The following is a 27,206-nucleotide window of genomic DNA, read 5'->3' as shown; positions in this document are numbered from 1 at the left end:
TAAAGAAAAAAGAATGAAAAGAAATGAAGACAGCCTAAGAGATCTCTGGGACAACATTAAACGCAACAACATTCGCATTATAGGGGTCCCAGAAGGAGAAGAGAGAGAGAAAGGACCAGAGAAAGTATTTGAAGAGATTATAGTCGAAAACTTCCCTCACATAGGAAAGGAAATAGCCACCCAAGTCCAGGAAACACAGCGAGTCCCGTACAGGATAAACGCAAGGAGAAACACGCCAAGAGACATAGTAATCAAATTGGCAAAAATTAAAGACAAAGAAAAATTATTGAAAGCAGCAAGGGAAAAATGACAAATAACATACATGGGAACTCCCAGAAGGTTAACAGCTGATTTCTCAACAGAAACTATACAATCCAGAAGGGAGTGGCATGATATACTTAAAGTGATGAAAGGGAAGAACCTACAACCAAGATTACTGTACCCAGCAAGGATCTCATTCAGATTGGATGGAGAAATCAAAAGCTTACAGACAAGCAAAAGCTAAGAGAATTCAGCAACACCAAACCAGCTCTACAACAAATGCTAAAGGAACTTCTCAAAGTGGTAAACACAAGAGAAGAAAAGGACCTACAAAAACAAACCAAAAACAAGACCCATATATATGCTGTCTACAAGAGACTGACTTCAGACTTAGGGACACATACAGACTGAAAGTGAGGGGATGGAAAAAGATATTCCATGCAAATGGAAATCAAAAGAAAGCTGGAGTAGCAATACTCATATCAGATAAAATAGACTTTAAAATAAAGAATGTTACAAGAGACAAGGAAGGACACTACATAATGATCAAGGGATCAATCCAAGAAGAAGATATCACAATTATAAATATATATGCACCCAACATAGGAGCACCTCAGTACATAAGGCAACTCCTGAGAGGTACAAAAGAGGAAATCGACAGTAACACAATAATAGTGGGGGACGGTAACACCTAATTTACACCAATGGACAGATCATCCAAAATGAAAATAGATAAGGAAGCAGAAGCTTTACATTACACAATAGAGCAGATAGATTTAATTGATATTTATAGGACATTCCATCCCCAAACAGCAGATTACAGTTTCTTATCAAGTGCGCACGGAACATTCTCCAGGATAGCTCACATCTTGGGTCACAAATCAAGCCTCAGTAAATTTAAGAAAATTGAAATCATATCAAGCATCTTTTCTGACCACAACGCTGTGAGATTAGAAATGAATTACAGGGAAAAAAAAAATGTAAAAAACAAAAACACATGGAGGCTAAACAATACGTTACTAAATAACCAAGAGATCACTGAAGAAATCAAAGAGGAAATCAAAAAATACCTAGAGACAATGACAATGAAAACACGACGATCCAAAACCTATGGGATGCAGCAAAAGCAGTTCTAAGGGAAGTTTATAGCTATACAAGCCTACCTCAAGAAACAAGAGAAATCTCAAATAAACGATCTAACCTTACACCTAAAGGAACTAGAGGAAGAATAACAAACAAAACCCAAAGTTAGCAGAAGGAAAGAAATCATAAAGGTCGGAGCAGAAATAAATGAAATAGAAACAAAGAAAACAATAGCAAAGATCAATAAAACTAAAAGCTGGTTCTTGAGAAGATAAACAAGGAGAGGGCTAAAAGCAATAAAATTAGAAATGAAGAAGGAGAAGTTACGACAGACACCGCAGAAATACAAAGCATCCTAAGAGACTACTACAAGCAACTCTATGCCAATAGAATGGACAACCTGGAAGAAATGGACACATTCTTAGAAAGGTATAACCTTCCAAGACTGAACCAGGAAGAAATAGAAAATATGAGCAGACCAATCACAAGTAATGAAATTGACACTGTGATTAAAAATCTTCCAACAAACAAAAGTCCAGGACCGGATGGCTTCACAGGTGAATTCTATCAAACATTTAGAGAAGAGCTAACACCCATCCTTCTCAAACTCTTCCAAAAAATTGCAAAGGAAGGAACACTCCCAAACTCATTCTATGAGGCCACCATCACCCTGATACCAAAAGCAGACAAAGATACTACAGAAAAAGAAAATTACAGACCAATATCACTGGTGAATATAGGTGCAAAAATCCTCAACAAACTACTAGCAAACAGCATGCAACGACACATTGAAAGGATCATTACACCATGATTAAGTGGGGTTTATCCCGGGGATGCAAGGATTCTTCAATATATGCAAATTAATCAATGTGATACACCATATTAACAAATGGAAGAATAAAAACCGTATGATCATCTCAATAGATGCAGAAAAAGCTTTTGACAAAATTCAACACCCATTTATGATAAAAACTCTCCAGAAAGTGGGCATAGAGGGAACCTCCCTCAACATGATAAAGGCCATATAAGACAAACCCACAGCAAACATAATTCTCAATGGTGAAAAACTGAAAGCATTTCCTCTAAGATCAGGAGCAAGACAAGGATGTCCACTCTCACCACTATTATTCAACATAGTTTTGGAAGTCCTAGCCAGGGCAATCAGAGAAGAAAAAGAAATAAAAGGAATCCAAATTTGAAAAGAAGAAGTAAAACTGTCACTGTCTGCAGATGACATGATACTATACATAGAGAATCCTAAAGATGCCACCAGAAAACTGCTAGAACTAATCAATGAACTTGGTAAAGTAGCAGGATATAAACTTAATGCACAGAAATCTCTTGCATTCCTATGCACTAATGATGAAAAATCTGAAAGGGAAATTAAGGAAACACTCCCATTTACCACTGCAACAAAACGAATAAAATACCTAAGGGAAATTAAGGAAACAATCCCATTTACCACTGCAACAAAACGAATAAAATACCTAGGAATAGATCTACCCAGGGAGACAAAAGATGTGTATGCAGAAAACTATAAGACACTGATGAAAGAAATTAAAGATGATACCAACAGATGGGGAGGTATAACATGTTCTTGGATTGGAACAATCGATATTGTGAAAATGACTATACTACCCAAAGCAATCTACAGATTCAATGCAATCCCTATCAAATTACCAATGGCATTTTTTATGGAACTAGAACAAAAAAATCTTAAAATTTGTACAGAGACACAAAGACACTGAATAGCCAAAGCAGTCTTGAGGGAAAAAAAGCCTAGCTGGCGGAATCAGACTCCCTGACTTCAGACTGTACTACAAAGCTACAGTAATCAAGACAATATGGTATTGGCACAAAAACAGAAACATAGATCTATGGAAGAAGATAGAAAGCCCAGAGATAAACCCACGCACCTATGGTCAACTAATCTGTGACAAAGGAGGCAAGGATATACAGTGGAGAAAAGACAGTCTCTTCAGTAAGTGGTGCTAGGAAAACTGGACAGCTACATGTAAACGAATGAAATTAGAACACTCCCTAACCCCATACACAAAAATAAACTCAAAATGGATTAGAGACCTAAATGTAAGACTGGACACTATAAAACTCTTAGAGGAAAACATAGGAAGAACACTGTTTGACATAAATCACAGCAAGATCTTTTTGGATCCACCTCCTAGAGTAATGGTAAAAAAAAGCAAAAATAAACAAACGGGCCCTAATCAAACTTAAAAGCTTTTGCACAGCAAAGGAAACCATAGACAAGACGAAAAGACAACCCTCAGAATGGGAGAAAATATTTGCAAATGAATCAACGGACAAAGGATTAATCTCCAAAATATATAAACAGCTCATGCAGCTCAATATTAAAGAAACAAACAACCCAATCCAAAAATGGGCAGAAGACCTAAATAGACATTTCTCCAAAGAAGACATACAGATGGCCAAGAAGCACATGAAAAGCTGCTCAACATCACTAATTATTAGAGAAATGCAAATCAAAACTACAGTGAGGTATCACCTCACACCAGTTAGAATGGGCATCATCAGAAAATCTACAAACAACAAATGCTGGAGAAGGTGTGGAGAAAAGGGAACCCTCTTGCACTGTTGGTGGGAATGTAAATTGATACGGCCACTATGGAGAACAGTATGGAATTTCCTTAAAAACTAAAAATAGAGTTACCATATCATCCAGTAATCCCACTACTGGGCATATACCCAGAGAAAACCGTAATTCAAAAAGACACATGAACCCCAGTGTTCATTGCAGCACTATTTACAATAGCCAGGTCATGGAAGCAACCTAAATGCCCATCGACAGACGAATTGATAAAGAAGATGTGGTACATATATACAATGGAATATTACTCAGCCATAAAAAGAAATGAAATTGAGTCATTTGTTGAGACGTGGATGGATCTAAGGACTGTCATACAGAGTGAAGTAAGTCAGAAAGGGAAAAACATATCGTACATTAACACATGTATGTGGAACCTAGAAAAATGGTACAGATGAACCGGTTTGCAGGGAAGAAGTTGAGACACAGATGTAGAGAACAAACGTATGGACACCAAGGGGGGGAAGCCGTGGGGGGTTGGGGATGGTGGTGTGCTGAATTGGACGATTGGGATTGACATGCATACACTGATGTGTATAAAATTGATGACTAATAAGTACCTGCTATATAAAAAAATAAATAAAATAAAATTTAAAAATTAAAAAAAAAAACAAAAAACCACACACACACACACACACACAAAAGATTGCTGGTCCTGAGTCAAGAATTATCAATGTGACAGCAATTTTCATCGATTAAAACTTTTCTTCCCCAGTGGTTGTTTCCTAATAGTCAAGCTATATCTTAGGTGGATCTTACAAGTAGATTTTTGATATTTGTTGCTTTAAAAAATTCTTATTTAAATGCAGTTGTTCTATTGAGAGCTTTTAAAAAGAATGTGCCTTTCCCTCTTGATACTGTTGTTAGTTTCATCCAAGGTAATCAAAAGGATAGGGATAGTGCACCTTTTTTTGTTTTCTAATATTCTCACGTTCATCTTAAGAGTAAAACCAATCAATACTGATTGGAAAGAAATTCTTAATTTTGCTGTGTAGGGGAGCATATAAGATGCTTTCCTAATGTTCTAGAAAGTAGACCCTATTTTAGTCCATTTGGAGGGGAGAGGGAGGAGAGTTTGTCTTAAGGGACTAGTTCATTACTCTCATTTTAAAGCCTATTTCAGTTCTGAAAGTGTGCAACTTTGGAAGTAAGGAGTGGAATTTCTATGCATGTGGTTTATCTTCCCGTCCCAGGTGAAGTCTGGTACTTATATTGTAGGTTAGGTACTTGTCATTTTTATACACACACAATTTATATATGTGTGCTATGCAAATTGTGTGTATGTGTGTGTATGTGTGCATATATATATATGAAACCCTACTAATGATAAAACTATATATGTGTGTGTATATATATATATAATTTATATACATAATTTACCATACTAAGTATAAGGGGAGAAGTTAAGTAACAGAATGGGTGATAATAGAATTCTTAGCTAGAGTTGAAGTATTTCTCTTCACATTCAAACTAGACTCTGTCTTTGAGCTAGGGTAAAGACAGTGGGTATAGTATAAATAAACATTGCTTCAAAACTTAGAAAGTGAAACAAAGAACTTACCCCTGAATACTGCAGATTTAACTACATAAAGAAATAATCATTGTTGTCATGGATATACAATTTATATATTCTAGCATTGAAAAGAATAATCTTTGACTTAGGAGTAAAATGAAGGATTTGCTGTTTGGCTAAAATTGATTATTGTCATTCTAAAATATAATGGTACTTGTAGCTGTCCAGTTTTCCCAATACAACTTATTGAAGAGGCTATCTTTTCTCCATTGTATATTCTTGCCTCCTATATCAAAAATAAGGTGACCATACGTGCGTGGGTTTATCTCTGGGCTTTCTATCCTGTTCCATTGATCTATATTTCTGTTTTTGTGCCAGTACCATACTGACTTGATTATTGTAGCTTTGTAGTATAGTCTGAAGTCAGGGAGCCTGATTCCTCCAGCTCCATTTTTCTTTCCCAAGATTGCTTGGTTGTTTGGGGTCTTTTGTGTTTCCATACAAATTGTGAAATTTTTTGGTTCTAGTTCTGTGAAAAATGTCATTGGTAGTTTGATAGGGATTGCATTGAATTTGTAGATTGCTTTGGGTAGTATAGTCATTTTCACAATGTTGAATCCAAGAACATGGTATATCTCTCCATCTGTTTGTATCATCTTTAATTTCTTTCATCAGTGTCTTATAGTTTTCTGCATACAGGTCTTTTGTCTCCTTAGGTAGGTTTATTCCTAGGTTTTCTTCTTTTTTTTTTAAACATCTTTATTGGAGTATAATTGGTTTACAATGGTGTGTTAGTTTCTGCTTTATAACAAAGTGAATCAGTTATACGTATACATGTGTTCCCATATCTCTTCCCTATGCGTCTCCCTCCCTCCCACCCTCCCTATCCCACCCCTCTAGGTGGTCACAAGCCACCTAGCTGATCTCCCTGTGCTGTGCGGCTGCTTCCCACTAGCTAGCTATTTTACGTTTGGTAGTGTATATATGTCCATGCCATTCTCACTTTGGTATTGTATTCTTTTTGTTGCAGTGGTAAATGGGAGTATTTCCGTAGTTTCTCTTTCAGATTTTTCATCCTTCGTGTGTAGGAATGCAAGAGATTTCTGTGCATTAATTTTGTATCCTGCTACTTTACCAAATTCGTTGATTAGCTCTAGCAGTTTTCTGGTAGCATGTTTAGGATTCTCTATGTATAGTATCATGTCATCTGCAAACAGTGACAGCTTTACTTCTTTTCCGATTTGGATTCCTTTTATTTCTTTTTCTTCTCTGATTGCTGTGGCTAAAACTTCCAGAACTATGTTGAATAATAGTGGTGAGAGAGGACAACCCTGTCTTGTTCCTGATCTTAGAGGCAATGGTTTTAGTTTTTCACCATTGAGAACAATGTTGGCTGTGGGCTTGTGATATATGGCCTTTATTATGTTGAGGTAAGTTCCCTCTACGCCTACTTTCTGGAGGGTTTTTATCATAAATGGGTGTTGAATTTTGTCAGAAGCTTTTTCTGCATCTATTGAGATGATCATATGGTTTTTCTCCTTCAATTTGTTAATATGATGTATCACATTGATTGATTTGCATATATTGAATAATTCTTGCATTCCTGGGGTAAACCCCACTTGTAGAGTTTTGATTCCTGTTTCCTTTAGCCAGGCTCAGTTACTTTTTGTGAGATCCCAATAGCACGACTTTTAGTCTTTTCTTGTTTTTCCTTTGGTACCTGGCTTATCATGAACTACCTGGCTTATCATGCACAGGTAATGTGAAACAGCACGTGAGGTTTGTTTTTATTTAGTTATTTATTTTTAAAAATTTATTTATTTTTATTTTTATTTTTGGCTGCATTGGGTCTTTGTTGCCGTGTGCAGGCTTTCTCTAGTTGTGGCGAGTGGGGGCTACTCCTTGTTGCGGTGCGTGGGCTTCTCATTGTGGTGACTTTTCTTCCTGCGGAACACGGGCTCTGCGCGCATGGGCTACCGTAGTTGTGGCATGCGGGCCCAGTAGTTGTGGCTTGCGGGCTCTAGAGCGCAGGCTCAGTAGTTGTGGTGCATGGGCTTAGTTGCTCTGCAGCATGTGGGATCTTCCCCACCAGGGCTTGAACTCGCGTCCCCTGCACTGGCAGGCGGATTTGTAACCACTGCGCCACCAGGGAAGTCCGAGGTTTCTTTTTAAAGGGGATCTTTTCTCATGTCACTATACATATAAATGTTGTCTCTTATTGCAGATTGGAATCACGAAAGATATACGGGTTCTTCTTAAGAGAAAAAGAGGAAATCTGTAAGTATTTGTCCTTTAAAAATTCTAAATGTGCAATCTTGTCAGCTTTTGGCGAAAACTAAGTAAGTGACCAAACTAACAGGCATTTTTCCTCTCTTTATATTAGAAAAGCCCTGCCAGTATTTGTTTGTGTTAAAAAGGCAATATTTGGGAAAGTAAAATAGGAAAGCTTTTTACTCTGGGCAGCTTCTAAAATTTAAACTATCTGTCACTCACTTATGAAAGGGGAAGTGATACTTAAAATCTAAATACAATCTTTTTCTTTTGAGTATTACCAAAAAACGGAGTCACAGGTTGGAGTTCCAGTTCTGGCTACTGAGGTGGTGTGTCTTTGACAAGCTAGTTAGCTTCCCCTTGCCTCAATTTCCTCATCTGTAAAATGAACTTTATAAGTGTAAGTGTCCAGTGAATGGTTCATTAATATTGATGAAGTTGAATCTGTAGTAGTGTATATTTTCTCCAATAAATTGAAGCTTATTCTAGTTACTGTTTCTCAAACTGATTTACATATATTTCTGATCTTCAAAAATCTCTGCATCTATACTGTCCTTTACTGAGGCACCTACTCTAGACTATAATATAGAATGAAAGAAATACAACAGAGCACCTAAAGTTAGAATTTTAGTGTTTGAGCCTTGGACCTTGAAAATTACCTAGTCCAGGGGTTCCCAAACATTGACCTTTAGACCGTGCCCTCGCCAGTGAAGAATTTTTACTGGTCCATGGTGAAGTGAGGAAAATAAAGACCGTGAGATTTTTAAAGCTAAACTTTTTCCATTTAAAGGATTGCTTCTTATTATAAGATATATCCTCCTAACTTTGAGGAGTTAGACCCATTCTTTATTTTATGAAATGATGGTGATAGTAAATGATTGGTTTATGTTTTTTGTTTTTATGTCCATACCTGGCCCCAAAAAAAAAAAATTGGCAGCTGTGTCATTGCTGCCTTCTTTGTTTTTAACACTTTTATTGGTCCATGATATCTTAAAATCTGAATCCAACTTTCTCATTGTACAGATGAGGAAACAGACAGGAGGTTATTTAATTTGTTCCAGGTAGTGCAGCTCAGCAAGGTGCTGAGCTACGACCAAAGCCCTGTACACAACGCTGCCTCTCTTGTATTTCTGCTCTTCTGAGAATTGCTTTCATTATAATAGATTATGAAATTGAAACAGAAGATCTAGTAGTTCTTAGGTGCTAATTCAAAACACTCAGTGTTCTTGTAAAGCTAAGGCTTAAAGTCGACTGATCAGCCTGCATTAGAAAAATCTTGAACATGACCAAAGATTTTCATCAACAGGCCAGAATTAGTTGTCCCTGAATTCAGCTACATAGGCAGCATGCTATCCCATGATTGACAAAGAAGATACCAATAAGTTTAGTGTTCCCTTTGGGAAATAGACCATAGTGCAATTGTGAGGGCTGTAGTATTCAGGCTTCTATAGTTATTTATCCAGAGAGTCTGTTTTCTCTCTCTCTCTCTCTCTCTCTCTCTCTCTCTCTCTCTCTCTCTTTCCCCCTCCTACACACACACACACACACACACACACATCCTACACACATAGATAAATACTTATAGTAGTTGGCCTGCAGCCCATCTAGATGTGTAACAGAAAAAACTACCAAGGTGAAGAGCTGGAGTTGCCAGGAGCCTTAGCGAGAGCATCTGGCCAGCTGTGTTCAGGAGTCAACAGACACTTTGGAGACTCCTCTTCAATTCGCATAGCTCTGCCTTGGCTATCCCCAAATACACTTCAAAACAGAAATACCTAATTCCCTCATCTCCCTTGCCTCGCTCAAGTTTGTGAAGCTCGCATGGGCCAGGTAAACAAATGAACATGAAGAGAGAACAGAATGGAAAGTATTACCCATCCCTAACATGGAGACATTACCTCTAGGAGTACTTTTCCATGGCTTCTTGTATTTGACTTCATGTGGCTTCCTTCTTTAGTTAAGAATTCTTAAAAAAAAAAAAAAAAAAAAGAATTCTTTAATTTCTCAAATGTCAGGCACACACTAATGCAATGTCAATAATTTAAATACATATTGAATTAATAATAATGTTAATAATTTAAATACATATTGAATTAATAATAATGTTAATAAAAATATGTATTGAATTTTTCGTTGTCTTTGGATTACCTGTGCCCTTTTCTTACCAACACTAATATTTAAGAGTTGACTGAATGGCTGTAAGATTTCAGTCTTCAACAGATTTATCACTCTTTGAGTTCTTTTATTAACCTCATTTATAAGGTATATTTACTACTGAAGAGAGCAGAGTGAAGCTTTTTTGTTTTGTTTTGTTTTCTACCATGATACAGTTTCACATCATGGTGGCCAGGTAGCTGAGTCATAGTGACTTATTTAGCCATTTTGTAAGAAATGGTTTAAGATTACATTGCTGCATACCTTTTAACAGTGTGAAGTACTGGGAAACAACATTAGCAGAGAACCAACCTATTAAACTGGTCCCTCCTCTAGCAAAGGTGGAAGATAGGGCATGTGGCCAAAAAAGATATAAGTTGCAAAATTCTCCCTATAACACAAAGGTACTCCTGTGGGAAGTTATCACTGCTGGTTACAGATTTTTATTTGAACCTGAGTTCATGGTTGGCAGCCCGCAGTTGTATTACTTTATTATAATTAGTAGATAAGATGATAGAAGATGGATGAGTAACAAGTAGGTAAGATGACAGTAGAGTCTGCATATTTCTCACTCAGATGAAACACATTTGTAACTGTGAGCTAATTTGAAAGTTCAGATCTGTAGCCCAGTTTTTGATTAACTAATGTTATGATCATAAAGAAAAAATATCCAGTAAATGGAAGACTCTACAGACAAAATTAAAGTCTACACCATGCGTGATGGGCCATCTAATGTAGCAGCAGGGTTTTGTCCACAGGGACCTGTAGCAGATCCTCTTTAGCAGCAGCTGTAGAACACTGGAATTGTCATTGTGTTGGCTGCTTCCCTTCTACAGCACTGAACCCTTATATTTCTCTCTAAACACATAACTCCTAGAACTTAGTTTGTCTCCCCTTTTTCATGATATCTGATAAAGTTGGATTGTAACATCATGCTTTGTCAGTAGGTGCCACTTCTAGCATGATATATCCTCAAAATTCCTTACATGTAAGCTTCGGATTAAATTATATCCAGCCCACTCTCAACTTTGGAAAGCTAGCTGGGACGAAGCGAACACAACATTGTAAAGCAATTATACTCCAATAAAGATATTAAAAATAAATAAACATTTCACATGATTATTCAGTCTTGTAGACTGCCTGATAGCAAAAGATCCTGCTAGCTACTCTTAATGACTTTTATTTTCTTAAAATATTAACATTTAAAACGTTTTAATGTTAAAATGTTAATTTTAATGTTTTAGTTTTAGTGTTAAGAGTTGACTGAATGGCTGTAAGATTTCAGTCTTCAACAGATTTATCAGTCTTTGAGTTCTTTTATTAACCTCATTTATAAGGTATATTTACTACTGAAGAGCAGAGTGAAGCTTTTTTGTTTTGTTTTGTTTTCTACCATGATACAGTTTCACATCATGGTGGCCAGGTAGCTGAGTTGTAGTGACTTATTTAGCCATTTTGTAAGAAAATGGCTAAATGAGTCATTTGTCTACAAATGTTTTAATATTAAAATATAAAGTTAATAATATTGTAATGTAGCTCCTGTAAAGTTTGATTTCATGAACCAAAGGCAACCAATTTCTTTAACATGTAGATGAGCTTTCTCCTATATGTTTTAAAATCATTTGAAGCTTTTTAATAGTGTGTGAAAGAAAATAGGATTTTTTAAAAAAGCACCCCAGCCCTTTACAGAAGTCTTGGTGATGTAATATCTATGTAGAAGTATGATCTTTTAAAGTGCAACTGGTATGCTTACCTGTTTAACCTCTTGGATTTTTAATAATTTTCTGATTTAAAGTTTAGTGAATACAGCTTATCCTTTTCAGAAGGCAAATTATCTCTTTATTTGGTGTTTAAATTACCCTTAAGTGGTGTGTGATTTGATAATGTGATTTCTTAAAGTAGCACTGACATAGTTAATCATTGATTATTAAGTTTATATTTTTTATGTTTTCATAAGGTATTATATCGAGGACAGATGAAGTTAATTTGCCCTACCACGTGTTTCAGCTTGGTAGATGTGTGCATCCTTGCTTGGTTTAGTCTATTTTATAAAACTTTTGAAAAAAAGTGTCTTGGCATTGACTTCAGTTTATTAGTTTTTCTCTTTAATTCTTAAATGGGTGTTGTGTCACATGCTGCTGGGAGAGATGATTTCTTTTAAATTCAGACCTTAATCAGTATGTAGTGTTTGTTTACTTTGTGTACTGGAGCTTAATGTATTACTAATGCTTTTTGTGTTTAACCTAACTATCTCAGAGCGTCTGAAGTAACTGGAATGAAATACTTAACATTAAACTTGACCTCAAGAAAAAAAAAAAATTGCATCTGATTTTCACTTACACTTCTAGGACTTACTAGACACCTAAAGGGCTTTTTTTCCCTGTAAAAATGCCTTAGGCTGTAGGACAGATCAGTGCTCAAAGTTGTCATCAGGATTTTTTTCATATACAGAGTTTGTCACTCTCACCCATTTAGATTATACCAGTACGACCAAGGTCACAGACAGTACAGCTAAAAGTGTGGACTTTAAAATCAGATACACCTGGGTCCAAATCCCTACTCAGCTGTGTTAACTTGGGCAAAGGAATCTGTCTGAGACTGTTATATCATCAGCTATGTCATCAGGGTATTACTTCAAAAGGGTTTTCTGATGGACTAAATGAAAGAATGTATCTAAAGGACTGAGCACAGTGCCTAGCTCCTAGTACAGGCTCAATAAGTGGTTATTAATCTGATTCTCACATAGAATGCCGAACATCAGCAGGAATGATTAGCTATCCCCTGACTGAAGCTGATGCCCTGCCCTTTTACAGCTGAAATACAAATGCATCGCTTGATTTCAAGGAAGCGCAACTCAGAGTTTATGTCCTCCTGGTGGGACAGTAGTTATTTCTCTTCATACATGGTAGGACAGCATTCCTCTCTGAAAGGCATCCGTAAAAAAGCACATAGTAAAAATTCAATAACCCTCTTGCTTTTATAACAACTGTCTTTTTCCCTCCATGTAACAGGCAGTTTTTCCAGTTTCATATTTTCTCTCAAGCAACTAAACACATGTTCAAATTAATTACCAGGGACTTCAAGAGTATACCATTTCCTAGAGTGTTGGCATGGACAAGTGATTTTTTTAAAAAGATGACTAAGGTTGGTTGGCTTCCGGCTATTGCACTTACGTCCATTTTTACTTTATAGTTTCAGAGCAATCCATGTCCATTCTTTCTTTATCTTTTTTTTTTTTTGGCTGCGCTGGGTCTTCATTGCTGCGCGCGGGCTTTCTCTAGTTGTGGCGAGTGGGGGCCCCTCTTCACTGCAGTGCGCAGGCTTCTCATTGCGGTGGCTTCTCTTGTTGCAGAGCACGGGCTCTAGGCGCTCGGGCTTCAGTAGTTGTGGCACGTGGGCTCAGTAGGCTCATGGGCTCTAGAGCGCAGCCTCGGTAGTTGTGGTGCACGGGCTTAGTTGCCCCGCGGCATATGGGATTTAGCCAGACCAGGGATCTAACCCATGTCCCCTGCATTGGCAAGCGGATTCTTCACCTCTGGACCACCAGGGAAGTCCCTCCATGTCCATTCTTATTTCAGTCAACAAGTTTATTGAACAGTTAACACACAGAGGTACTGTTGTAGGAGGATTCAGCAGCAAACAATAAACTCTCTGCCTCATGGAGCTTTTATGTTCTAATGGGGGCATTCATAATAAACATGAAAAATTAAGCATAGGACATAGTAGTTACAAGGACTAAGGAGAATAATAAAGCGAGAAAGGGATAGGAGGTCTTGGGGTTCGATTTTGGAGTGGCTAGAGAAGGCCTCACTGAGAAGATGATATTTGAGTAAAGACAAAAAGAAGGTGAGAGAATAAGCTGTGCAGGTATCTTAGAAGAACATTCCAGGCAAAGAGAATAGCATGTACAAGGGACCTGAGGCAGGGTCATGCTTGGTGTGTCCCAGAAACAGCAAGGAACAAGTGGGACGGTAGCAGACTGAGGCAGGGAAAAGTGTCGGAGATGAAGCTGGAAACTTGAGGTGGAGGACAGATCCCATCCCCTAGGTCAGAGTAAGGACTGTATTTCTGAATGAGTCACATGGGGATTCTTTGAAAGGTTTTGGGCAGAGGAATGGTATGATCTCATTTGCACTTGAACTAGAGCACTCTGGCTGCTGAGTTTATGATTTATTATGAAGCAGGGAGATCAGATTGGCTATTGCAGTTATCCAGGTGAGAGAGGATAGTGGCTTGAGCCAGGATGGTAGCAGTAGAGGTGGTGAGAAGTAGTTGAATTTGATATCTGTTTTGTAAGTAGAGCTGGTAGGATTTGCTGTTGAATTGGGTGTGGAATGTGTGAGAAAGAGAGGGGAGTGAAAGCGAACCTGGTCATCGAAGGCTTTTGGTCAAAGCAACTGGAACTACAGAAACGGGCAAGACTGGGTGTGCTAGGTTTGTGGGAGGACGATCAGTGGCTCAATTTTCAACATATGTGTTAAATTTGAATATGTAACTGATATCTAAATGGATCTGTTGAGGAAACAGTTGGATATACTAACCTAGGTGCCTAAGGGAGACCTCCAGGCTAAGGGGGGACATTTTGAGAGTCATCACCATATATATGCTATTTAAAGCTGTGAGACTAAATGAGATCACCATGGGGGTGAGCATAGATAAAGAAAAGGTTCAAGGACTGAGCACTATAGCATTTAGAGGTCAGGGAGATGAGGAAGAAGCAGCAAAGAAGATGGAGAAGGAATGGCCAGGGAAGTCGGAAGAAAACCTGAAGAATGGGGTCTCCTGGAAGCCAAGTGAAGAAGTTCCCAGCAGGAAAAGAGGGGTCAACGGGGCTAAAGGCTGGTGGTGGGTCAAAGGGGATGAGGACTGACCTTTAACTGACCTTGGGATCTGACAACATGGAAGTCATCAGTGACCTCGATCAGAGCAATTTTGTGGAGTGGTAGAGGGGAAAGCCCGAGCGTAGTGGGTTCAAGAGAAAATAGGAGGAGGGAACTGGGTGACAGAGCACAGAGACACCTCTTCTCCTTCTCCTACAGAGAAGGAGAAGAAATGGGGCCATAGCCAGAGGAGAAGGTACAAGGGAGGGAGTGGTTTTTAAGATGAAAGAAATTATAGCCTGTTAGGATGCTGATGGGACCGATTCAGTAGAGCCGGAAAAATTCATGAGGCGGGAGAGAGAGGGAAGAATCGGTAGAATGGTGCCGCCAGGTCTTTCTGGTCTAGATGGGTGTCACACACAAATGAAGGGGTCGGCCTTAGCTAGGAGCATGACTAGTCCATCTCTAGTCACGGGAGAGAAGAGAGCACGTGGCCACAGATCCGAGTAGATGGGGAGCCACCCTGGTGGGAATCTGTGGAAGTTCTCTTCAGACGGTTTTAGTTTTCTCAGCCAAATGGTAAGCCAGGTCAGCAGCTGAGGATGAGGATGGCAGAGGAGCCTCAGTGGTCTGAAGAGAGAGAACAAAGTGTAATCCCAGGAGAGCAAGCCTGTGGATGGCCTAGTGCAGGGCAGCATGGTTTCTGTGTAGCTTCAAGGGTCCATTTGGGGGAGCAATCACGGATCTAAAGGGGGACGTTCAGCCCAGCTGGGTTTTTCTCCAGCCAAATTCAGCTGCATGGGGACAAGTGCAGATTCGGTGGCGGACAGGATTTAACCAGGTTGTGGTTTAGCCGAGTGAGTACAACGAAGAGGGAGAGATGCAAGTGGGTCGAAAGTGTATTCCAGGAACTGATTATTAACGCTCATGACATTGAAGCTGGATCAGACGAAGGACTCTCCCAACAGTGCCATGAAGTAGATAACACAAGCGGTATTCCTGTTTTACACACAATGCCACTGGTACAGAGCTTTTAGGTGAGAGGTCCTATATCTCATCCGAAGTCACACATAAGAGCAGACGCTGAGGTTAGAAGCCAGACCTCCTAACTTTGTTTAGTCCATTTACCACCCAGGATATCAGACTTTCTCTTCTTTAGAGAACAATTCATTTTCCCCGAATACAATAGCAGGGTGCTTAGTCTTGAGTTGCCAAATCATCATCCACGTGTCTCTTATAGTATAGTGGCGTTGTAGTAACGTTGACTCTGAAATAATTCGATTTTCCCATTGACTTAGATCATAAAAGGGGAAGAGCACTTTACACAGAAAGCTCGAAAGCATCTGCTACTCTACTTGCTGTTTTCTGATACATCCTGCAGTTCTGCCCCCATCCATTCCCCAGTCCATGAGGACTGTCCTCATTTCCCAATCTTTGTCCTCTCCTTTTGAAAACATATCCATCCTTCATACTGACTCCAAATACTGTGCTATTTTGTGAAACCTTTCTGGATGGTTCTCCTTCCTCCCTCTTTTTGTCCCCCCCAAACTGGATGTAATCTCATCCCTCTTTTGAATACCTTTAGCGTTTTCTTCTTGTTTCTTTGATGGGATCTACCATATTCTACTGTATATATTTGTGAACTCATCTCCCTGCACCCTACCATACATGTGGACACATACGTACATGCACACGTGCATATAAAGGATTGAGAGCATGTTTTACTCATCTTTGTGTTAAGTGCTCAAAACTTACACATAGTAGGTGTTCAAATCTTTTTTTTTTTTTTTTAAATGAATTTATCAATAGGCTGGATGTAACACTGGAAAACCTTTGATAAGGAAGGATTTTTAGATGATAGGTAGAACTGGGCAGAGCCTGGCTGGGGAGCTTGAAAGAGCACCAGACTTGGGGACAGGCCTTGGTTACAGTTTGTACTGTCACACATTTGCTTCTCTTTGAGATGAAAGATCAGACAATATCAGTGGCTCAAATATTCAGCTGAAATGGAGGTTCCAGTGTGCCCCCACCAAAGCAACTCTGCCTTTTGCTTTTATCTGCACTTGTGTTTTCACGTCCACATAAGCTTTTATTCAAATGAATGAGCCATGCCTCTCCCCCTGCCCCCAGTACCGCCAGAAGGAATTAGAAAACTTCTGGACTAAATGACCTCTCTGATCTCTCTTTACCTGAATGCTCTTTGAGCCTTGTGTACTCTGTGTGTGTGTGTGTGTGTGTGTGTGTGTGTGTGTGTGTGTGTGTGTTTATGTGTATGTGTCTCTGTACTATGAGGATTAAGTAGATGTTTCCCTACCTCCAAGACTTAAGGCAAATCTGTTTAAAAGATTAAGTGTATATAACAACATGAATGACTGAACACATACAATACAGTTTACATCTAGCTAGATTGTAAGCCCTTCAAAAGCTGTCTTCTACTTCTTCAGCCCCAAGGGTGAACCTGAGGTGGTACTTCTGGTATTGTCCCTGATAATTTACATATTGAAATAAGTATTTATTTTGAATTGATTTCCTTTCAGTACTTCTTTATATTACCAGTAAAGAATTATTTTAAAAAATTGTGTGTGTAGGTAGACTATCATCTGTGACTATCCTTTAAGGTTTATAAAGGAGTATTATAAAGTATTTGTTATAACAAAGAGGTGTTGGGTTTGATAGGGTTGAGAACTTCTGGTCTGTGCTCTATACTTAGGTGCTTAGATGTTTAAAAATGCTGGTATAATCAAGGATCAGAATGAGTGGTAGACATTTCAAGTGATGTGGGAAATTAGAAAAAGGAAAGATTATCAAGGATTTGGGTAGTCGTGGAATGTCTGATGGAGGAGAGGATTGTTAGAGGGAATCTTGCATATTGAGGATCAGGCACTATGATAGACACTTGATGTACCTTATCTTGAAAAAATGAATGACCAGACTTGCCAAAGAGACTGAGAAAGCCATTTCTAGGTATAGTAAATCATAAAATTAAAGTTGGAAGGGCCCCAGGAAATCATCTAGGCCAGAAATTTTTAGTGTAAGGGTGGTGTCACCCTTTGGTGTTCATGGATGGATTCCAGGGAACTCAGGAATCCCCTGAATTTGTGTATACCATTTTGCATATCTTTCTGAGGGGAACTGGGTTCATAGTTCTCCTTGGATTCTGAAAGGGGCCCATCACCTCTAGGAAGTTAAGGGTTACTGATCTAGTGAGATCCTAAGCTCAGCCAGATTGTTTCGCCCAAGGTTACACAGCCAGTCAGTGACAGAGATGGGGTCTGAAACCCAGGTCTTTTCACCTGTAGTTCCTTGCTGGTTTCACCACACTCAGTTGAAGGGCATGAAGAAAAGCAGGGGCAGCATTAAGGATTAAGCTGCCATTTTATAGTAGTTGGTGTAGAAATGCACAACTCTCTTGGGGTCAGTAGTCCATTTCCACAAGAGTTACAGAAGGGTGCACTTCAATTTGTCTCCTCAGAGTGAGCTAATATTTTAATTTTTGTAGCTGAAATACACCTCCACTCTCCAAAATAGCTTTCTCAGCTGAAGGCAAGCTCCCGGAGGGACATTATTCTCCCTGAGGCTGTTTCTGCAGTTCCTTTCCATTTGGCACTGTCTTTTCCGACCTGCGGTGGCCTCCAGTTTCCTGTCAAATCAAATCAAAACTACTTTGCCTGATTTGTCAGACCCTGTACTTCTGTGGCCTGTTTAGCCAGCGAGTACTCTGTGCCCCACTCAGGTGAGTGTCCTTTTTTTTGGCCGTCTCTCCTCTCCCAAAGTCCTTTCATTTCTACCTCTTTATCTTTTATCATGTGGTTCCCCAGCCCAGAATGACCTCCATCCTTTCTCCTTTGTTTCCAGATCCCCGACATAAGGTCCAGCTTAAGTCTAATCTCCACAAAGCCTCCCCTAGTAACCGTGGACCATTTTGCACTTGCTCTGAACTGCTATCGCATTTATTGCTTGCACTGCACACCATAGCACTTAGGTATTTTCACGGGCTTTTCATCGGAAAGGCTCCAGCGGTCACTTTGGGAGTGGGGTTCCAGGAAGTCCAGGGTGGGACTCTGGGCACCCCCAATCCCTGCTTCAGCCGGAGCAATTCCACTTCAGTGTCTATATATGGGAAGTCTGCATGAGTGTTTATTTGGAGAAATGGTTTTGCTGCCACCTTCTCCTGCAAACAAAGTTTGAAAAATACTGGCTCTATCTTGTGTGCTGATGGCCTCACAAGTGTTAACTCGTAATGAGCAAGGGCCAGGACTTACACTACTGTGGACTTAATACTACCACTCCCAGGCAACTGGTGCAATTTTGAGCACTAAGTAGACAGGTAGGAAATGATGTTATGATTGTATTGCTCCAATCTGGGGGATAGGAGGTAGTGAATAGCATTACCAAGAAATTATCTTAAAGAAGAACTCAGAATGATATTTCTGGGTTGATCTTTGAGAAATAAACCAAAATTGGTGGATTTTTTTTCTCTCTTTTGGATACAAAACCGAATCCTATTTAAAGCTGTCCGGTTTACATGTACATGTTTAAGAGAAACCTCAGTACTGGCATTCACTACTCTCCCAAAGTTTAGCCAAACTTAAATACCACATGCCTGCACTCATATAGGCACTATAAGTGTTACACGACTGACTTACAGAGTGATGTGTAGTATACCTAAAAACCTATAACAATTAAATTTAAAATTTATGGCCATAATGATTAAAACTGGAAAATGCCAGTCTTTCAGACCAGTTATTTCCGCTTTCTTGTATCAAATCAATTATAGAAACTAATAAAGACCTGAGTATTTAAATCAATGGTCTGTCAACTTGTTAATACTCTTTTGTTTTGTTTTTGTTTTGTTTTGTTTTCCCTGCTCTCTGCCTGGTTCATTGTCTTCACCTACAGGTGTACTTTATTGTCGGCTTCCAAAGATTACTAACTCTTATCTGTATCATTAAAATTGAACTGCCTTGACTCTTCTGCTACTCTTAACTACTGCTTCCATTATTGCCTTCTTCAGCAAAATCAGGCTTTCTGAAGCCAAAGAATAACAAGAAATAAACACCATTTTAGAAGCCTTGCCACTATGAAACTTAAGCAAAATGTGCTCACCATTATTTTGCTGCCTATCCACTTGTTAATAACAATATACAGTGCCCTTGTATTTATTCCGTGGTATTTTCTTACCAATGCCAAGAAGAAAAACGCTATGGCAAAGAGAGTAAAAGCTAAGCCCACCTCAGACAAACCTGGAAGTCCGTATCGCTCTGTCACGCACTTCGACTCACTAGCTGTCATAGACATCCCTGGAGCAGACACCCTGGATAAATTATTCGATCATGCCGTATCCAAGTTTGGGAAGAAGGACAGCCTGGGGACCAGGGAAATCCTAAGTGAAGAAAATGAAATGCAGCCAAATGGAAAGGTTTTTAAGAAGGTAAAGCATTTTTGTGCTTCCTATTGTTTTTAAAGGGGAAGGTACACTTTACTTTATTATAAATCAAGTGCATTTAAAACATGCTGGTGGGCTTCCCTGGTGGCGCAGTGGTTGCGCGTCCGCCTGCCGATGCAGGGGAACCGGGTTCGCGCCCCGGTCTGGGAGGATCCCACAGGCCTCCGCAACGGGAGGGGCCGCAGCAGAGGGAGGCCCGCATACCACCAAAAAATAAAAAAAAAATAAAAAAAAATAAAAAAATAAAACATGCTGGCATTCCATTATAGTGCCCCGTAACTAATTCTCAGAAGGTGCTCACAGCATCTGTGTAATTCACTTAAGGGTATTTTTAGAGTTCTACACTTTGAATAGTATGTTAATTGTTTGTTTGAGTACATATGCTAATGTTACAGAATGTCTCACTTTAACAGTTAATTCTTGGGAATTATAAATGGATGAACTATCTCGAAGTGAACCGCAGAGTGAATAACTTTGGTAGTGGACTTGCTGCATTGGGACTGAAACCAAAGAGCACTATTGCCATTTTCTGTGAGACCAGGGCTGAATGGATGATTGCAGCACAGACCTGCTTTAAGTACAACTTTCCTCGTAAGTGCCTGGTGTTATTTGGAGGGGGAGAGAGTGGGCTTTGCTTACATGTGAAATTGTCCTGAGATCCTCTTGTTTTCCAAGCAAGTGTTCAGCCAGAGCCTATTGGCCTTGAGCAACTGAATTGACTGATGATTTCTTTTTGCCCAGTTTGTGGCACTTCCAGTATTTCTGGGTTTCTTTAGGTTTAAAAAGTTAGAATCCCGAAAATTTGTAAGAAGGATTCGTGACTCCTGGGAAGTTTGAGGCAAGGTTGAAGGGTAATAGCAGAGACCGTGAAATCGAATTAGATTATAAAATGTCTTTGCATCTGTGAGTATATCTGTCATTAAAAGTTGACTTAAATAACATATCTAAGAAATGCTTATCATTTAACTTTTGTGTTCATTTTTTATCATGTAGTTGTGACTTTATATGCCACACTTGGCAAAGAAGCTGTAGTTCACGGGTTAAATGAATCTGAGGCTGCCTATCTGATTACTAGTGTTGAACTTCTGGAGAGTAAACTTAAGGTAAGTATGAAATTTTCTTTTAATTCATGGTAGTGTTTGACAGCATAGGAGAATATTCAAGAATTGAGTTTATTGCATACCCATATTTAATAACTGGATTTTCTTTCTGCTCAACAGACTGCATTGTTAGATATTAACTGTGTTAAACATATCATTTATGTGGATAATAAGACGATCAATAAGGCAGAATACCCTGAAGGATTTGAGATTCACAGCATGCAATCAGTGGAAGAGTTGGGATCCAAGGCAGAAAACTGTAAGTAAAGCAGTTAAAACAAATGTATTAATCTCTTCAAGCTTGTTATTCCAGTAGGTTAGGAAAAGCAGTAATGCAAGTGAAAGCTGTAAAGTTCTCTGATTTAAAAAAAGTTTTGTATAACTCAATAAAAAAACTTCAAAAATGTTTAAAAACTATCAAGACCATATATGATTAAGATTTTTCTCTCCCTTTCTCCTCAAAAAGTTAACCACTATTTGAATTATTACTAAATGGTTGAGGCTTATGGCAGTTGCTGCCAAACTTTTCTTTTTTCAAAGAAACCTACCATAACCTTCCAGCCTGGACTCACGTAAGGCAAAGATCTCAGGCCTTCCATTCAGTAAACTTTTTTTGTTTTTAAATGCTTAATGCTACTGATTTTCATCATGTCTCAGACGATGCAGAGCTGTTTGTCAAAACCATACTTGGCTTATTCTACCACTGATATGGTAGTTGGTATTTCATTTGAAACAAGTTAAGTGTGTGTCTTATATCAAAATGTCAGTTGGTCATCAGGACAGAGGGTTGAGCAAATGAAATACTCCATTGAAATATTTTTCTTTCTCATGTTTAATGAGAAGATCACAATACTCTGCTAGATGAGTAATCCGAGTCTTTTATCACAGGCATAAGTATGCCTGCCCTTTGCTCTGGGGAAAGACGTTATCTTTATTGTACTGGACAGTGAACATGCCTGCTCTTTGCTCTGGAGGGAGACACTTTCTCTGTCTTCCACGGCTGTTCACTGTGCAGTCATCCTTGCAAAGACAGTCTGGAACAGTCAGTGCCTGTGCTCGCAAGATGTACAGAAACTCAAGAGACCCACGGAGCATTAACTCTCAACACCAGGTTGACCCTGCAAGATGGCGGTAAACTTGACTGGGAAGTCCTGATTGGTAGGGATTTGTTGGCACAAAACTGTGGGGGGTAATGGTCCTCATAATTTTGTGTGAGCCAGAGCATGATAGACCACAGGTCCCACCTAGTCCACTCATCTCTACAGTTAATAAGACACATATGTTTCGGGTGATACTCTACCTGAGTAGACAGTTGTTACGATGATGACAAGAAGTGAAGTGTCACGTTGTGTGCTTAGCTTGAGAAGACCTTAACATATCTACTGCTGCCGCTTCCATCAGTCGTCAGAAGAAGGATGCAGTCCCTATTTGCTTGATTTATAAACTATGACAGTAGATACCTTTAAGGAGCATTAACATTACCCCATTTAAGCATAACTTTATCTTTGGTTATCTCAGTACTAAATCATACTGTTTAAAATGGTTATTTTAGCTTGTATTTTAGCTTGTATATAAAAATGTGATTCATTTTACAAACTGATTTGTAAAAACGTTTATTTTGTAGAGCAGTTTTAGGTTCACAGCAAAACTGAGGGGAAGGTACACACGTGCACAGCGTCCCCCATTATCAGCGTCCCAGAGTGGTATGTTTGTTACAATTGATGACCCTACATTGACATCATTATCACCACAAATCCATAGTTTACATTAGGGATCCCTCTTGGTGTTACACATCCTACGGGTTTGGACAAATGTATACTGACATGTATTATCATTATAGTATCATACAGAGCATAAACTCATTTTTTAGAATCCAACAACCTTATAAAACTTTTATTTATTTAATTGCAATCATATACCTGGGGATTCTTGGTTATTTTGGTGTATTCTAGAAAGGAAAGGAGATTACTAGGTTAGCACAATACACTGTCTTGAAAGTGGAAGCCCCAGTGTGCTGTTTAAAACTTAGCGTGTTAGAATCTTAGAGTTGATGTCGCCTTAAAGATCAAATCAAAAACAACAACAACAGCAACAACAAAGGAACACAAGGAAACTTAGGGAAGTGATGGACACGCCTGTTGCCCTGATTGTGGTGATTGTATCACGGATGTTTGTATACGTTCAGTCATCAAATTGTACACATTAATATATTCAGTTGTTTATATTATCAATTATACCTCAGTAAAGCTATTAAAAAGCTATATGAACAGTTTAGATATACATTATCTCTTGTGAGCAGCACTGTTGTCCATCCAACCTAGGTTAGATAGATTAAGAGCTGGAAGCAAATTCATGTCACGTTAATATTTTAAATATTGAGATATATATTAAAAAAAAAATATATATATATATGTACAGTGTTTGTTTAGAGTGTGCATGCAGGCAGTTAATAAATGGGGACTTGAAATTTCACTCAACTTTTTGTTTAGTTAGTATCGTGGAATGACAAAAAAAGTTATGTCTTGCAATAGCATTTCTCTTTATTAGTAGGCTGAAAGATACTTTCAAGGAACATTTACAGTTTCTCTAATTCTTTTTCCCTGTGTATGACTGTTCTAATTATATTTATTGAAATTGTTGCCTGTTTCATCTAAAAAATTTTAAGCTTCTATGTTATGTCTTTTTAACTTCGTTGTTCCAGTAATTCTTTTTTTTTTTTTTTTTTTTTGCGGTACGTGGGCCTCTCACTGATGTGGCCTCTCCCGTTGCGGAGCACAGGCTCCGGACGCGCAGGTTCAGCGGCCATGGCTCACGGGCCCAGCCGCTCCAGGCATGTGGGATCTTCCCGGACCAGGGCACGAACCCGCGTCCCCTGTATCGGCCGGTGGACTCTCAACCACTGTGCCACCAGGGAAGGCCCAGTAATTCATTTTTATTGTATTTTACAGATGCACCCATCCATAAATTATTAAGGGAAAAAAGGGTCCTCACAGCAGATAGTTTGAGAAGCACAACTCTAGCAGACATGTTAACAAGCTCCAGCCTGCATCTGTTTCTTTAAATGAAGTTGGATTGGAACACAGTCACATCCATTTGTTTAACAACTGCCTGTGGTTCCTTTCATTCTACAGCAACAAAGTTGGGTAGTTTGGGCACAGACCATATGACCCTCCAAGCCTAAAATATTTACTGTCTGGTCCTTTGCAAAGGTAGCCTGCAGATTCCTGCTCCAGACGGCTGACTGTAATCTGTTGGGAAGACCTCTTTATTTCCCTCCCCCAATCATTCAATAAGCAGAGATGGCGCTGGGGCTCAGGACCCTTAAGATGATTAAACGTTCCTACCTGCAGACAGAGGGCAAGAAGAAACGAAGTTTAGATATTACCTTTGGTAGGAAATGAAGGGCTTGTAAACCCCTTTGAACTGTCTCTTTTTCTTAGTTTCCAAAAATTCCTGTCTGATTTTGATTAAAAAGAATCAAAGTATGGTATGCCCTGATAGGGGAAAAAGCACTAATTCTGGAAGATGCAAAAGAATCCCCAATCCAGACACATACCAAGTATTCTAACTACGGGAGTGAGTGAGCATATGTGTGTGTGTGTGTGTGTGTGTGTGTGTATGTGTGTAGCAGAGAGAAAGGATCTCCTGCTATAATTTTAATCTCACTGCACTTTCAATACTTTTAAACAATGATTTCCTGTATAGATTTCAAGAAGCAACAATCAAAACAGTAGACATTATCGTTTGGGTTTGTTATCCTTTGGATTTTCCTTGCTACTTGGATCTAATAAAAATATGTTAAATGTATAATGGTTCTCTAATTCAATATCCATGGTTCGATTATTTTAAAATAAAATTATTTTTCTAAAAACTTGAAAAAAGCAAGTCCAGTGGTTTTCAATCAGGAGTGTGTATGAATGTCACCTGCGGAGCCTTTGATCCATTTCGGACATACAGAATCAGAATTTTCAGAACTAGGGTCCAGAGATAGTATTTTATTTAAGTTCCACAGGTGATTCTCATGCCCACCGGTGGTTCAGAACCATAATCTAGTCCAACTGTCTCATTTTAGAGATGAGAAAACGGAGGCTTGGGGAGCTCACAGAAAATACTCTATCTTCCTGATTCTCCAAATCTTAGATATCTTTCCACAACAAGGCCCTGTAAACAGCACTGTGGAGAGGCATGAACAGACAGGGATTAGGCTAAACGTCCAGAAGATGGGCCAGATTGAGTTTGAAATTCTCATTGCAGGTAACCAGAATTTGATAACCATTTTCGTGGTGATTAACAGTAGAGAGTATTTGTTTTAAATAGTTTATCGTTACGCCAAAATCTAAAAGTCTTATCTTTGCTTAGCAATTTGACTTGTAAACTAGAGAAAATTTGGTGCTTTGTCATTTATTTAGCAAGCGTTCCTCCAAATAGACCAACTCCTTCAGACTTGGCTATCGTCATGTATACCAGTGGTTCTACTGGCCGACCGAAGGGAGTGATGATGCATCATAGCAATTTGATAGCTGGAATGACAGGCCAGTGTGAGAGAATTCCTGGACTGGGGTAAGAGAGAATTATTCAGCTTTCTTCTTAGAAATCAGAGCTCATGTTTGGCATTCTCTAGTCTGTATTAAAACAATAAGGTCATTGATGTTTCTAATTTACATTGTCTTTGTAAGAATGGCTAAAATGTTTCTCTTACTTTGTTTTAGACCAAAGGACACATATATTGGCTACCTGCCTTTGGCTCATGTACTAGAATTGACAGCAGAGATATCTTGTTTTACCTATGGTTGTAGGATTGGATATTCTTCTCCACTTACTCTCTCTGACCAGGTGACAAGCTTTTCAGTGTATTGGCATGATCATATTAAGTTACAGTGTTTGGCTGAGGACAGATTACTAAAACATAAGATTTTTATTCAGCTAAAACTTTCTCCTTGGCTTCAAAAATATGCAGATGTAGTAAATAACCTTGAGGATTCGTTAGCATTGCTTTATTTTACATATTTTAAAATTATTTTGAGGCAAATAATTACTTCCATTGTCTTCAGTATTCTATCAAACAGAATGTTATCAAATTAGTATTTCTGTATGATGTTAGTTGATGTTCATAGTGGTGACTTTGAGATGTGGCTTTGCCTTTTGGCTAATCAAAGAAAGTTAAAGGCTTGTTTTAGTGCTTTATCTACCTTAGTTGAAGCTTTTTGCTTTTCGCTTTCGTTTTTGTTTGAAAATGGATGGTGTGTGCTATGTGTGATATGTTATTAATAAAAATGCTCAGTTTACCAAAATATCCCATTTTCTTTTATCCTGGATCAGAGTTTCTCCTCTAAGAAAGGCTGAAATGTGCTGGAAGAAATAATCTACATCATAAAGCACTAATGCACTCAATACCTCAGACTTGTAGGTTATGTGAGTTGGAACAGATAACTCACAGAGCAGTAGAGATCAAATTCCATGTGTAAATGTCTGTCTTTGCCCTAAATGTAGGGCCAGACACTATCAACCTCTTAGAGGAAAACATAGGCAGAACACTCTATGACATACATCACAGCAAGACCCTTTTTTGACCCACCTCCTAGAGAAATGGAAATAAAAACAAAAATAAACAAATGGGACCTAATGAAACTTCAAAGCTTTTGCACAGCGAAGGATACCATAAACAAGACCAAAAGACAACCCTCAGAATGGGAGAAAATAGTTGCAAATGAAGCAACTGACAAAGGATTCATCTCCAAAATTTATAAGCAGCTCATGCAGCTCAATATCAAAAAAACAAACAACCCAATCCCAAAATGGGCAGAAGACCTAAATAGACATTTCTCCAAAGAAGATATACAGATTGCCAACAAACACAGGAAAGGATGCTCAACATCATTAATCATTAGAGAAATGCAAATCAAAACTACAATGAGGTATCACCTCACACCAGTCA

At 38.8% G+C, this 27,206-nt stretch overlaps 1 protein-coding gene across 20 annotated transcripts in view; it reads left to right on the top strand.

Moving 5' to 3' along the window:
- Positions 1-27,206, top strand: part of ACSL4 (acyl-CoA synthetase long chain family member 4) — a 75,500-nt gene that overhangs the window by 19,921 nt on the left and 28,373 nt on the right. For 2 of the 20 annotated variants that reach the window (XM_055081547.1, XM_055081545.1), the window contains 8 exons: positions 7,705-7,757; positions 11,863-11,922; positions 19,740-20,156; positions 20,585-20,762; positions 21,165-21,274; positions 21,392-21,530; positions 25,681-25,831; positions 25,981-26,104. In XM_055081547.1, coding sequence (XP_054937522.1) covers positions 19,806-20,156; positions 20,585-20,762; positions 21,165-21,274; positions 21,392-21,530; positions 25,681-25,831; positions 25,981-26,104 — 1,053 coding nt within the window. In that variant the 5' untranslated portion in view covers positions 7,705-7,757; positions 11,863-11,922; positions 19,740-19,805. Of the gene's footprint in view, positions 1-7,175; positions 7,260-7,704; positions 7,758-11,862; positions 11,923-18,253; positions 18,459-19,624; positions 20,157-20,584; positions 20,763-21,164; positions 21,275-21,391; positions 21,531-25,680; positions 25,832-25,980; positions 26,105-27,206 lie in introns of all 20 variants that reach the window. The other 18 variants (XM_055081556.1, XM_055081557.1, XM_024128089.2 and 15 more) reach the window with 14 other exon arrangements.

Source organism: Physeter macrocephalus, chromosome 21 (genome assembly GCF_002837175.3).
Source record: "Physeter macrocephalus isolate SW-GA chromosome 21, ASM283717v5, whole genome shotgun sequence".
NCBI classification, from domain to species: Eukaryota; Metazoa; Chordata; class Mammalia; order Artiodactyla; family Physeteridae; genus Physeter; species Physeter macrocephalus.
The sequence above is the reverse complement of the archived record's forward strand: the minus strand, read 5'-3'. Positions and strand labels throughout refer to the sequence as shown.